The 14,316-nt window shown below is 37.5% G+C and overlaps 1 protein-coding gene across 7 annotated transcripts in view; it reads right to left on the minus strand.

Annotated features, from left to right (window-relative positions):
- The window catches only part of BTBD7 (BTB domain containing 7), an 87,079-nt gene that overhangs the window by 43,943 nt on the left and 28,820 nt on the right, over positions 1–14,316 (minus strand). For 5 of the 7 annotated variants that reach the window (XM_060620613.3, XM_060620612.3, XM_078447887.2 and 2 more), the window contains exons 2-3: positions 13,364–13,551; positions 11,567–12,646 (exon numbers count right to left, since the gene is read on the minus strand). In XM_060620613.3, the coding sequence (XP_060476596.1) occupies positions 11,567–12,646; positions 13,364–13,445 (1,162 nt within the window). In that variant the 5' untranslated portion in view covers positions 13,446–13,551. Of the gene's footprint in view, positions 1–6,315; positions 7,359–10,983; positions 11,023–11,566; positions 12,647–13,363; positions 13,552–14,316 lie in introns of those variants that run through there. The other 2 variants (XM_060620617.3, XM_060620618.3) reach the window with 2 other exon arrangements.

Consider the following 14,316-nt stretch of genomic DNA (forward strand, 5'->3'; position numbering starts at 1 on the left):
TTCCTCTGTTTCACCGTTTCCCTTGACTGTGGCATCCTTGGGATTTTAGTATGCATAGAAAAGTTTTGCTTATTGTTGAGAAAAGGCTTCTAACTGTCCTCAGATTAAATTTTCTGGCTTCAAAAGATTAATAGCCTTGAATGGCTTCCAAGAATATTAAAACCAAAAATTTTTAATGTTTGTTTATTTTTGAGAGAGAGACCGAGTATGAGTGGGGGAGGGGCAGAGAGAGAGAGAGAGAGAGAGACAGACAGACAGACAGAATTCAAAGCAGGCTCCAGGCTGAGCTGTCAGAACAGAGCCCAATGTAGGGCTTGAACTCATGAACAGTGAGATCATGGCTTGAGCTGAAGCTGGACGCTTACCTGACTGACTGAGCCACCCAGGAGCCCTCCAAGAATATTTTAAATTCAACTGACATCTTATTTACATAACAGTGGACAACAAAATAAAAAGTTGATAAGACAACTTTATTTGAAATTTAACTTAAAACTGAGTTTAATGGTACAGAATTATACAGTATTTAGACCAACTCTAAACTTAATTTTAAAAATAATGCTTCAAGGGCACCTGTGGCTCAGTTGGTTAAGCATCTGACTGTTGATTTCAGCTCAGGTCACGATCTCATGGTTCATGAGTTTGAGCTCCATGTAGGGCTGTGGCAGTGCAGAGCCTGCTCGGGATCCTCTCTCTCCCTCTCTCTCTGCCCTTCCCCTCCTCACTCACTCTCTTCAAAATAAATAAACTTAAAAAATAAAAATAAATACTGCTTCATATTTATCTCCTAGAGTGTTTTAATTTTATTTGTAACTTCTACAGTCAAACATTTATTACATACCCTCCCCCCCTTTTAAAAAGTTACTCACTTTTCATAGGTATTAAAGATAATTTGGCACACCTGAGTGGCTCAGTGGGTTGAGCATCCGACTTTGGCACAGGTAACGATCTCATGGTTTGTGAGTCTGAGCCCCACACCAGGCTCTGGGATGACATTGCCAAGCCTGCCTGAGACCCTCTCTCCCTCTTTCTCTGCCCCTTCCCTACATGTGCGCATGCACGCACGCTCTCTCTCAAAATAAATAAATAAACTTAAAAAAAAAAGATAATTCAAAATATGTAACTCAGAGTCCACTAACAGCAAAAAAGCATTGTGCTAGGTTCTTTGGGTGATTCAAGAGGACTAAGATTTTGCCCCTGTCTTTAGGGGGTATATAATACACTAGTTGATAGAGGAAATGACACATGTACAAAGACAATTCCAAAATAAGTTAGAAGATGTAAAAACCTAAAAGAAACATAAAGAAAGTGTTTTGGAAGTTTGCAGGAGGTAGAAAATACTTTTAATTTGGAATGCCTGAGAGGAAACAAAGGAAGTAGCATGTGAATTTGGTCTTAAAGAGTGGGGTAGAACGTGGACATTTAGTGGTCAAAGGCAAAGGTATTCTAAGACAAAGAGAAGTGTGAGCAGAGGGGCAGAGGTGGAGAGTTTGTAGTCTACATGAAAAATGGTTTAAGTTTTAAAATAAAAAAATGCAATAAAATATTATGCTTTAGAACTCTACTCATAATTTTGAGTAAAGAATTTAAGTGCTAAGTGTCCTTATGATTACAGATACAGAACTTGAGAGTCACCTGAACTGCCATTCCTGAAACAGATTAATTCTTCATCTATATTGCATAGTTAACTGAAATCTCCATTTACTATTCTGATCTGTTGATAATGGTCTTTAACTTAGCTCCATTATTCTCTAGGAAGTAGATTCAGACTAACTTGCTGAAGAGGAAATAATTATAGACAGAAGTAAAATGAACTGCCAGTTCAATTGAACTGAGACACAAGAAGAGTGTTAACATGGGGACAATGGAGAGGACAGGAAGAGGGAGGAATGGCTCAGTGAATGGAGACAGTCTTTACTGCTTTGCATTTGTTTCAAGTCACACACTCTTGAAATCTGACCAAGTTGCTAAGGGAAAAATTAGGTCATTGCTTTCAGTTGTTTCTCTGTTAGATTTCTAATTCAAAAAAAATATAATCACATACATTGTAACTAAAAATATGGGCAATGCATTACAGGGTCCACTTTGGAGTTGTATAAGTAAATTTCATATTCCAAAGACTGAAAAATACAGTTTTGATCAACCTAAAAAAATAAAATCTGCAATTGAAAGTACACTACTGTAAACTATCCTGAGCTGGAATATGCATGCATGTACATGTTGGTGATAATCTGGGCTATTTTGTTCTGAGGTCAAGAGTCTTTATAATAAGGAAACATCATATACTCCCTTCTTATGATAGGCCATGGGTTGTTAAAATTCATGAGAAAACCTATAGTTCCTCTAAAGAGTGGATTTTCTAATTTTTTTTCAGAAAATTATAAATCAATATATTCTCACTAAGGTGCTCATGTTTTCAGAGGTGTTTACACAGTGCATGCTAAAATCATTGTGAAAGCAGTGATCGAACACCTGGTCCTTTTTTTGAGGCTCTTCTAATCTAGCCACCTATTTTGGAATTTTATACACTGGTCTTTTTAATATATGTACTGTTATCAACCAGGCTTCCAAGCTATAACCACAGAAAACAACTCTAGTTGGCTTCAACAGAAAAGGACTTTATTTGAAAGGATACTTTACCCCATAGTTTCTGGGAAAGTTGAAGACCAGACACGGAAAACAAACAAGAACAAAGGCTGTGCACTGAGGACTACATCAGGGAAAGAGCCCAGTGAGTAGCCCGTGTCGCTCTGGGCCCCAGGCCACTACAGCTCCTGCTCTGTGTAGAGACAGTGGATGCCATCATCGGCATCACTGCCACTGACCTCTCTCTTTTCCACTGGATGTTGCGGCTCTCACCCTGCTTACAGAAAGAATTCTCTATAGCCCTTGCCTTTAAATAATGTTTTTAAATGTATTTAATTTTGAGAGAGAGAGAAAGAGTATACGGATGTGTGAATGGGGGAGGGACAAAGAGAGAGGGAGAGAGAGAATCTTAAGCAGCCTCCATACCTAAGATCCTGAGATCATGACCCTGAAATCATGACTTTAGCCAAAATCATGTCTGACTGAGCCACGCAGGTGCCACTAATTAAATTAATTAATTAAAGTCATCTCTACACCCAGTGAGGGGCTCGAACTCACAACCCTGACATCAAGACATTGCATGCTCTACCAACTGAGCCAGCCAGGCACCCTTCTATAGTCCTTGCTTCTTTGTGCTAATGAGCTCCTGATTCAAAAAGCCCAGGTAATGTGCTTAAACATTAACCAGTGAGAAGGCTGAGAAAGCAAGCATTTAACCTTTTAGGTTTTTACACTGGGAGGTGTGCTCTGCCTTCTATCAAGACCTGTATAATGAGGAATTTCTCAAAACTAGGAAGAAGGTCTTTATGCTGGCAGCCAAAAGTCAAATAATTGGTACAGAAACATTAATCTATTCAGGAAAGAGCAGCCTACTCAGTACAAAGCCCTCTGTTCTTTAGCTAAGGGCTCTGAAGCAAAGTCTGAGTGGTGACCTACCCAGGTCCCTGCTCAGTTTTTAAACCTCCTAGCTGGGCCCACATTTCCCCTCATTTACCCAAGAGGTTCAGCACAAATCAGGTTCATGGCTGAGACTCCTCTGAGTTGATGCTTCAATCACTAGTCTGCTATTTCGTTCCTACAAACAGGCCTACAGTGGCCTCCCACTTTCATCCCTGGAAACTGGTTTCTGGGCTTAGGGTCAGAAGAGCTGGTATGAGTCACAACCTTATCACTGACAAGCTGGAGAAAAGGCTAGTTATTCAACTCTAAGCCCCACCATACTGACAGGTTGTCAGGACAACCAAATGAGAGAAAGTAAAAACCCTTTGTAACCTAAAATGATAAGCACAATCTTTTTAGTTAACATTACTGATTTGTATGACAAATCCCCCAGTTCCTTAGGATTATGGCCTATCCTATCTAGGTCTCTCTGGTTCTTTTGAGCACTGATGTCATATCATAAAAAAATTAATTCTGTAATCAAAGCAGCATATGCTCATAATTTAAAAAGTCTTGTAGCTAGTGGTAATAAAAAACTTCCTCTAAAAACAACCCCCCCGCCCTATCTCTTTTCTACTCCCAGTCAGAGGCAACTAACTACTGTCAATTCTTAAGTTGTTTCTTCTGATATTTACCTCTCTCTATGTTATAATTTTTATTAAATCAATATTCAGTGTTAATATTAGGACTATTTAAATACTGCTTACTGCTGAGCCAAGCTGTGCAACTAGAATTATATTTTCTTCCATATGCAATTTTAAATTTTTCTTGGAGGTATTATTTTCTACTTTTCCCACTTGCTTCATTTTTCTATAAACCTATTGTTAATTCTTCATAAAAGCACCAAAAGGTCCATGAAAATTTTTTAAGATTTATTTTGAGAGAGAGAGAGAGAGAGAGAGAGAGAGAACACCCTCATGCATGAGTTGAGGAGGGGCAGACAAGGAAGGAGAGAGAATCTCAAGCAGGCTCTGTGCTGTCAGCTCAGAGCCTGATGTGGGGCTTGATCACACAAACCACGAGATCATGACCTGATCTGAAATCAGGAGTCGGATGCTTAACCGACAGCCACCCAGGAATCCCCCCCTGCCCCCATGAAATCTTTTAATGCCACTTGTCATTTAATGTTCCTGGAGACTTTCACCCTCCTAGTCCAGTCTAGACTTGATGCCCACTAGACTTACTATACAGCTAGTACTTAGGATTTCCCTTTCTTATTTCCTGTGTTTGACCCCATTTTCTGGGTCCCACACTTGTTCTTGGTTCACTTCATGATTTAGTGGAACACATCCTTAATAACTTCCCTCAGTAGGGTTGCAGGGGAGAAAAATTTTCTGAAGCAAGACTGAAAAAAATGCCTTCATCTAGCCTTTCACTTGATTGACAGTTTGGCTAAATATAGAATTTTGTGTAGAAAATAATTTTCCATCAGCTTTTTAAAGGCACTATGCCACTGGATTGCAGCATTCAGCTGCTGCTATTGAAAAGTTCAACAGTATTCAGAGTCCTATTTCTTTGTATGGAACCTAATTTTTCTCTCTCTGCAACACTGTAGAATCTTCTCTTTTTCTCTAGAGTTCCCTAGAGAAAGGGATAAAACTTTTTAATACAGAAATTCCTTTAGCTTTAGCAGTATTTCTTATATTACCACTGGCTTCTCTTCCATTTTCTCTCGTATGTTTCTAAAACCACTGCTTGTTAAATTGTTACACCTGGACCAATACTATAGTTCTATTTGTCCATCTTTGTTGTTCTACTTTCTAGATTTCTTCAATTTTACCTTTCAATCTTTTTATGTGTTTTTCATTTCTGCTACCTTATTTCCAACAGCTGCTGTCTTTACTCTTACAGAATCCTATTTATGTCTCATTGATTCAACAGAACGCTTTTATAAAAGGGCTTTTTCCCTTTTTTTTTAAAATAGGCTTCACGCCCAGCACAGAGCCCAACGCAGGGCTTGAACTCCTGATCCTGAGATTAAGACCTAGCTGAGATCAAAAGTTGGACGCTTAACTGACTGAGCCACCCAGGGACCCCTATATAAGGGCATTTTGCTTCTGTTGAAGTTTTCTTCTGCTTTCTTCAACGGTTTCTTCTAATACTTCGTTCTCATCTGTGTGTCAATTTGGAAGTTTTCCTCAACTTTAGATGGGTTTTCATATTTAAGAATGAAGCACTAAAGAGCTGTGTGGAAACTCTGTTGCAAAAGCAGGCTTGCTGACTTATTCTTCTTTGCAGAACTGGAAGGCAAACTGGTTTTTTCACCATGTAATTCCTGAGCATAACTTCATCATGGCACTCCCCCGCATCAGTCCCCACACCAGTCTATATGCTCTTGGGCTGTTCACTATTTCTAGAGCTCCAGGGTTTGTTTTTTTGTTTTTTTTTTTTTGTGTGTGTGTGTGTGGTTTTTGTTTTTATTTTTTTATTTTTATTTTTTAATTTTTGTTTTTTAAATTTACATCCAAGTTAGTTAGCATATAGTGCAACGATGATTTCAGTAGATTCCTTAATACCCCTTACCCATTTAGCCCATTCCCCCTCCCACAACCCTTCCAGTAACCCTGTTTGTTCTCCATACTTAAGAGTCTCTTTTGTTTTTGTCCCCCTCCCCGTTTTTATATTATTTTTGCTTGCCTTCCCTTATGTTCATCTGTTTTGTCTCTTAAAGTTCTCATATGATTTTTGTCTTTCTCTAATTTCACTTAGCATAATACCCTCCAGTTCCATCCACGTAGTTGCAAATGGCAAGATTTCATTCTTTTTGATTGCTGAGTAATACTCCATTGTGTGTGTGTGTGTGTGTACCACATCTTCTTTATCCATTCATCCATCCATGGACGTTTGGGTTCTTTCCATACTTGGACTATTGTTGATAGTACCGCTATAAACATTGGGGTGCATGGGTCTCTTTGAAACAGCACACCTGTATCCCCTGGATAAATACCTAGTAGTGTAATTGCTGGGTCATAGGGTAGTTCTATTTTCAATTTTTTGAGGAGCCTCCATACTGTTTTCCAGAGTGGCTGCACCAGTTTGCACTCCCACCAGCAGTGCAAGAGAGATCCTCTTTCTCCACATCCTCACCAACATCTGTTGTTGCCGAAGTTGCTAATTTTAGCCATTCTGACAGGTGTGAGGTGGTATCTCAGTATGGTTTTGATTTGTATATCCCTGATGATGAGTGATGTTGAGCATTTTTTCATGTGTCAGTTGGCCATCTGGATGTCTTCCTTGGAGAAGTGTCTATTCATGTCTTTTGCCCATTTCTTCACTGGACTCTTTGTTTTTTGATAAGTTCTTTATAGATTTTGGATACTAACCTTTTATCTGATATGTCGTTTGCAAATATCTTCTCCCACTCTGTCGGTTGCCTTTTAGTTTTTCTGATTGTTTCCTTCGCTGTGCAGAAGCTTTTTATTTTGATGAGGTCCCAGTAGTTCATTTTTGCTTTTGTTTCCCTTGCCTCCGGAGATGTGTCGAGTAAGAAGTTGCTGTGGCCAAGATCAAAGAGGTTTTTGCCTGCTTTCTCAAGGATTTTGATGGCTTCCTGTCTTACATTTAGGTCTTTCATCCACTTTGAGTTTATTTTTGTGTATGGGGTAAGAAAGTGGTCCAGGTTCATTCTTCTGCATGTCGCTGTCCAGTTGTCCCAGCACCACTTGCTGAAGAGACTGTCTTTATTCCATTGGATATTCTTTCCTGCTTTGTCAAAGATTCATTGGCCATACGTTTGTGGGTCCGTTTCTGGGTTCTCTATTCTGTTCCATTGATCTGAGTGTCTGTTTTTGTGCCAGAGCTCCAGTTTTTTTAATCTTTTATCTGCCTGGCTTGGACTAGAGCAGGGAAGAGGAGTGATTTTGACATTTAGTTTGTAGGCTTTTACATAAGTTCAGATTTCAACTTTGTGCTTTACCCCACACCCCCACCCTTCCTTTCATAGCTATTTCCAGATCTGAGATCTCTGTAGTTCAATTTCTTCAAAAAATAAATCTCAGGTTTATTGTGTTTGGTGGGGGGAGGGGTGGGGATAGAGAAGAGAACTGAAGGGCAGGTTAGGATTTGTCACCTGGCACAAGTGATACTGATGCAAAAGCAGACAAATGGGCTATGGAGACAAAATGGAAAGCACTGACCCATATTTATGTGGGAACTTAATGAAAGATCGCACAAATCAGAAGAGAATATGGATTATTTAATACAGCATACTCAGAATACCAGCTCACTTTATGAAGTAAAACAAAACCCCATTCCTTTCTGACACACGCCACCTATAAAGGTGAATTCCATGGTGGGGGGAAAGGGTTCATCCATTCAGTATTCAGACTTAAAATCAAATCTCTTTTTAGTTCACCACGCTTATCCCTTCTTTCTAGAGTACTAAGTAGCCCCTGTGAAATGCCTCCCTTATCCTCAGTAGACTCCTCTATAGGATCTAGAGTTACAGACCTCTCCTCTCTGGTAAGCCAATAATCAGTCATGATCTGCTTTCCAGCTTCCAAAATTTTCAATATCCTTTTCCTCTGTTGTTTTCCTCTCAGGTATCTTTGTCCTGAGGGTTTATATTTGTTTTACTTCTTTACTATACTATTAGGGCTTTGGAGGAGACAGAGATAAAGTTATGTTTAATCTGCTATGTAGGATATCAGGTGAAATTAAATCTAATCCTACAATGCCAGGCCAGCAATTTGAGGCCCCATTACCTGGTAATCCACCTCCCTAATAGTCACTGCCTATTTGTCTGAATAAAACACATTCTCAGTATAGGCCAGGAACCTACTCTTTTATCCACACCACTCTGGCTGTCTGCCTATACTGCCTCTTTTTATGATACTCTTGAAACCATTAAATCACCTCTCCATCTTGAAGGACGTATTTAGTCTCAAGGTCCTAGCCTTCCCTGACAGAATTTGTTTCCTTTTAAAACTGGGCTTTAACTTTTGAAGTTAAATCTAGTTTGGAATAAAAAGTAACCGTCATTAATTTAAAGTCATTTACTGAATGCCCACCATGTCCCAGGCATAGGGGACACAAGGATGAGAACAGTACACTCCAACCCTCAAGCTGCCCAACAGGCTAGTCTCACAGTGTTTTTTAACTGGAAGTTAAGCCCTCGTCTTAATCACAGATGATGATTTGGGTGACTATTTTCTTAATTTTCTCCAAAATGGTACATAACTATCATATAATCATGCTGGATGCATCTGAGAGATGCTAATTCATTAGATACCATAGATGCCTCAGAGTATCACAGGCTTAATCTGCTTGTAGAACTCCTGCTGAGAAAAACCAATTGTAAAATGACAAACAGCCAGACATTTACAATAGTTTGGTAAGTGGCATGTCCCATCTCACCAGTGATAAAATTGTAAGAAAAACTTATAATCAGTAATAACCTAATAAAAATCTATAAAGTATTAGTATTAGGTTTAATCAATATAATTATAAAATTATTTTTAAACATAAAGTTTTAGAAAAGAACATGGTAATGAATGAAATATGTTCTGATGAATAGTATTTAGCAGCTAATATTTACTGAATGCTAACTATGTATCAGGTGCCAGTCAAATCACTTAATATTATATATTTTTAATCCTTATAATGCTACTTTACACATTACTATTCTGATTTTATAAACGAGAAAATAGGGGCTTAGACAGGTGACTTGCCCTGAGGTCAAGCAAGTTAAAACATGATAGCGAAGGATTCAAATCCAGTTTGGTTCCAGAGCTTGAGCTCTTAAACTTCATGGTATAAAATTCCTCTCCAAACAACCAAATATTCTCCTTCCCACAAAAATGAGGTAAAAACTGTGTTAAAGGTGTAGTCTGTTATAAGCACTAATAGGATTGGTTGAATACCACGGGCATGGGAGAAAAATAAGGCCTACAAGGAGTGCAAAAACCAAAATACCAAATAACCTCAACTCTGTATTATGCATAACAAAAGGAGACAGGAAACCTGACACCCAGGTTTGAGGGAATATATACATACATACATACATATACATATATATTTTTTTTTTAATTTTTTTTTTTTTACAGTAACCAAGACATGCACAAGGAGTGTTGTTCTATATCTTTAAGTGTACTAAAAAATACAATTTCTAGCTAAATGATTAAAAAAAAATTAAGCTCACTTAACATAAAAGAACCTTAGATGAAGTACTACCTAAGATCTAAGAGCTGGCTCATAATTTTACTTTTCATTTAAAACTTAACTACCCCCAAAAAACCTGTATTAAGGGATGCTTTCCCATTTACAAAAAAAATTTTTAAAGCGCACTTATTTTGAGAGAGAGACAGTGAGCAGGGTAGGGGCAGAGGTGGGGTGGGGGGAGAGAGAGAAAGAGAAAGAGAAAGAGAAAGAGAAAGAGAAAGAGAAAGAGAAAGAGAGAGGGAGAGAGAAAATCCCAAGCAGGCTCCTTGCTGACCTGCCATGGGGCTCAATCTCACGAACCATAAAATTATGACCTGAGCGGAAATCAAGAGTCAGATGCTCAATGGACTGAGCCACCCAGGAGCCCAGCTTTCCTGTTTTTTAAAAACAGCAAAGCGTATATAATACACTTCAGTTTCTTATTAGTTAAACATGTCAAAAAATAAAACCAATTTGAGAAAATAAAGGTTATTATATCTTTTGAATAATGTTTCAACCTTCAAATTTTTCTGTAGACGCATTTTCTGACAAATTCGGTTTTATAGAATAAAATAGTGGTAGGTCAAGCTGCTAGGTTATTTTTGAGAACACACTTTCCTAGCCTGACATCAAAATAGCCTACTATTATTAACTTAATGATTATTTTAAGTTAACAAAATATTTTAACGATTTTGATTGTGGTAATAAGACTAAATTAGTACTATTGCTAAAAAGATAATTTAAAAGACTCTTTATGTAGCAGAAATCTCAACTTTTTTCACGCAGGTTTATCAATGCTTTCTTCTGTATAATTCCTCTCATTGTATTAACTAATTTGTTGTTGTTGTTTAACTGAGGCTTTTATCTCATTTCTCTAAGTCCCATTAATTTGTTGATTGAGCCACACAACACACATTTTATTTTCAAGTTAGAAAAATGTGCTTAGCTTTCATTATTCCTTATTTCATTAAATTCCTGTGTTTTACCCCAGCCATTAACATTTTCTTCTAATTGGTAACTTCTAATGTTCTTTTAGCAAATACTCATTAGCTGAATTTCTCAAGTAATTTCATGTCATATAACTTGTTTTAATATATGGTCACAGAAAGCAAAGAATGCATCTTTTCAAGACAGCAAATTCTCTTTGCTGTGTGTGGAAGGCTGATTTCTAGCTCTGAAATTTTAAGATTCTAATGTTTACCGATGGATCTATAATTCTTTAATGTTACTTTCATGTATTCATTTGCCTATAACAGAAAAATGTGCCATCCTAACCTAAAAGGTTTAAATTAAATGAAGAAGGCACAGGAGTCTAGCACTGACCTTACACACTGTAGGCTGTTGCTTGATGTACAAGTTGAGCTTGAAAAGAAGATACAGAATATTTAAAAATTTAAATAAAAACCCCTGCCTAATTCTTTGATTCAAACACATTGTATCCAAATGTGACTATCTTCATTTTTGGAATAAATATTCATTCTTCTAAACATTTAAGCATCAATAACTCACTGAGTATAAATATGAGAATCTAAGTTACCCAAGAAGTCCTAGATCAAGAATAACCATGAAATCTGGGAAACGAGGCTAGTTCAAAGCTTGGGTGTGGATGGAGTGCAGGTGGTTATTATACATTCCCACACCTATTGTCTTACATTAGGGAAAAAGAGCCTCACATCTCATCTATTGCTCTTAGTCACTAGTTTTGAATGCTTGGTTTTAACACTAAATGAACAGCCACGTTAATACTAACCTTCAATTCTTTCTCAAATTTCGTAACTATACATTTGAAAAAACTGACCCCCTCATATCCCAAACAGTGAAATCATAGAACATACTGGCTGTGTTTTCAATGTGGAAGACAAATATGTAATTCTAGAAATCAAAATTGAAAATTAGAATTTCTTACCTTGTGCAAGCATGTTAAATTCCAAGAACAGTGCTATGTGGTAAAGTTCCATGGCTTCTTCTGCCCTGGTCATGTTTGGCTTCCCTGCGACGAGAGCCTGAACTTCACTGAGACTCCCCACAGAGGGGCTACAGTGCAAACCGGAGAGGTCCACCACATCAGTATACATACAGTGTAATATAACTTTCGCATACTTTTTGGGTATAATGGACTCGTCTAATATAATTCTTGTGGGAGTCCTCAAAGTTCGGTCTGTGATTTCTTCACCAGTCCGTATCCTCCTTTGTAATAAATTCCGAAAAAACGGGGACCGTGCTGAAATAATAGCCTTGTGAGCTTTGAGCTCTTCATCTAAACAGTTCTGATTTCCACCAAAAGCTTCAACCAGTTCAGAGTCTGAAGAAAAACTAAGGACGACATCATAATAACACATGTAATCAAAAAGTCCACGCATATCTACATCAAGGGAATTTGGTGTTCCAAATTCTTCACTAAGCTGGACGAGAATATCAACATTTTGAAACCTTGAGTCCTCCATTCCAAACTCTCCTGTATAAAGGTAGTGTAGCAAAGCAGAAAACATGGGCATATCTATACCAGCCGTACTGATGTCCATAATGATCTCTGCCCCATACTCCGGTGAAGAAGAAAGCAGCGTTTTAAAAAATGGACACCTTGCTGCCAAAATGGCACGATGAACAGGAAAACAAGTTTCTTGAAATATTAAGTCTACATCAGTACAATACTTGTACTCATAAAGATCGGCCATATCTTTCTGTAATGTCCGAGCTTCTGGTCTAGCCAAACTGGCTTGTAGAGAAAGCTCCTTTAAGGCTGAAGTTCCCTCATATTCCTCCACTAAAGCATTAACATCTCTAACATCCCACCCAGAGAGGAGTTCTCGCATCTGCTTGGCATGATCGGCAGACCTATTAGATTTTCGACGCTTAATAAACTTCTTTTTGAGGGTGGCAAGGCCAGAGGTTCTCTTTTTTTTGTCTTGTGGTTTCTCATGGCCATGGTCAAGGCTATATAATTTCGATTCACAACCATAGCCTTGCTGAGAATAGGATGATGTCCCTAAAAAGGAAATCAAACAAATGAAAATGTATTTCTTTGTTCTTAACGTTCATTTTCAATATTCATTTTAACACATATTTCACGCTAGACATTTTTAGAGAAGACATTCCTGAACCATTCAAATAAAGTTGACTTTTGTTTCTATAAAGAAATTTAAAAGATCAAATCATTCATTTTTATATTAAATAAGGAACAGAGACTAACAGAGCAGATTATTCTTTACTTGAAAACATGCTTTTGGTTCTCTGGCTATCAAAACCCAGATATCATAGATTTTAATGATGGAATTTTAGGAAATGAGAGTTAACTGGATTTGTAAATTCAGAATACTACTTATATATAATTGTGAAATGTTTTTTTTTTTCCTTAACTACACCAAGGCTGCTTTGCACTGGGGAAAATAAATGGACCAGGACACAAGAAGCATGTATTTCATTATTTTCACAACAGTGGAGATTGTTAGCTTTCCAGGGGCAGATGGCAATTATGGTTAAGACACCAAAGAAAAGATCAATGGTGCTACAGCAGCTTGGTTAGGATAAAAATCATACAAGCCAGATTCACATTTGTTGGGGGAAAAATCTGGATGCTACAGAATCATTACCTATAATAACTTCTTCACAATTCAACTCTCTTTTCATCCAAAAAGACCACTGAAGACACAATTCTATTCATATTCACAAAAGAAAATGAAATCAGAAAAACTGAAACCATTACCTATAAAAGTCTGTTGGGCTTGAGGATTTCCCCCTACCCTCGGGGAACATGAATGAGGATAGTTAGATGCATTAGCACCCATTTTCTTCAGTCACTCAGGCATTCCATCTGCTGGTTCTTCAGAGTGTAATCCCAGAGGCCTTTACGAACTTTCAACCCTGGATCCAGCAGCCTCTTTTCATCCATTTCTTTATATGAAACAAAAATAATTTTATTCATTTTTTCAAATGTATCTCAAATTGCACAGTTTAAAAAAAAAACAAGCTACTGAAAACTGCTTTTATTTGCAAATGACATGCTGTCAAATTCACATGTAAAAATTTCAGAAAATGTAAACAAATAGTTAAACTTGAATTATGAATCAGTGTTAGCTGCAATTTTGAGCCATAAAACGTACCAATTATGTACTTTCTAAGGCAATGAAAAGTAACAAATAAGACTAATTTAAATATATAATTATGGAAAGAGTATTTCAAATCATAGGGAAAAGTAGAGACTAAAAAATTGAAAAAAATTATTTATTCTTTTTACTCTTTAGAGGCAACCACCAGTTATTATAATCTAACATTTTAAGCAATTTATAAACATTGAAGAGGTTGATACCAGAAGTTGATCCTCCTTGTGAAGTCCTGAAATAAAAATACTACTTTGGGGGCGGCTAAGTGGCTTAGTCGGTTAAGCATCCGACTCTTGATTTTGGCTTAAGTCATGATCTTATGCACGGTTTGTGGGATCAAGCCTCACATCAGGGTCTGTGCTGACAAGGCAGAGCCTGCTTGGGAATCTCTTTCTCTTTCTGCCTCTCTCCCGTTCACGCTGTCTCTCAAAATAAATAAATAAACTTAAATACATTGCTTGCTATTACCTGATATGATGACTTAACTGAGGCGGTACCAGTAAGAGGTAATTTTAACAATTAGAGAGTAAATTCCATACTATGGAAGCTTAACTCT

The sequence above is a fragment of the Panthera onca genome, chromosome B3 (genome assembly GCF_046562875.1).
Source record: "Panthera onca isolate mPanOnc1 chromosome B3, mPanOnc1 haplotype 2, whole genome shotgun sequence".
Taxonomy (NCBI): Eukaryota; Metazoa; Chordata; class Mammalia; order Carnivora; family Felidae; genus Panthera; species Panthera onca.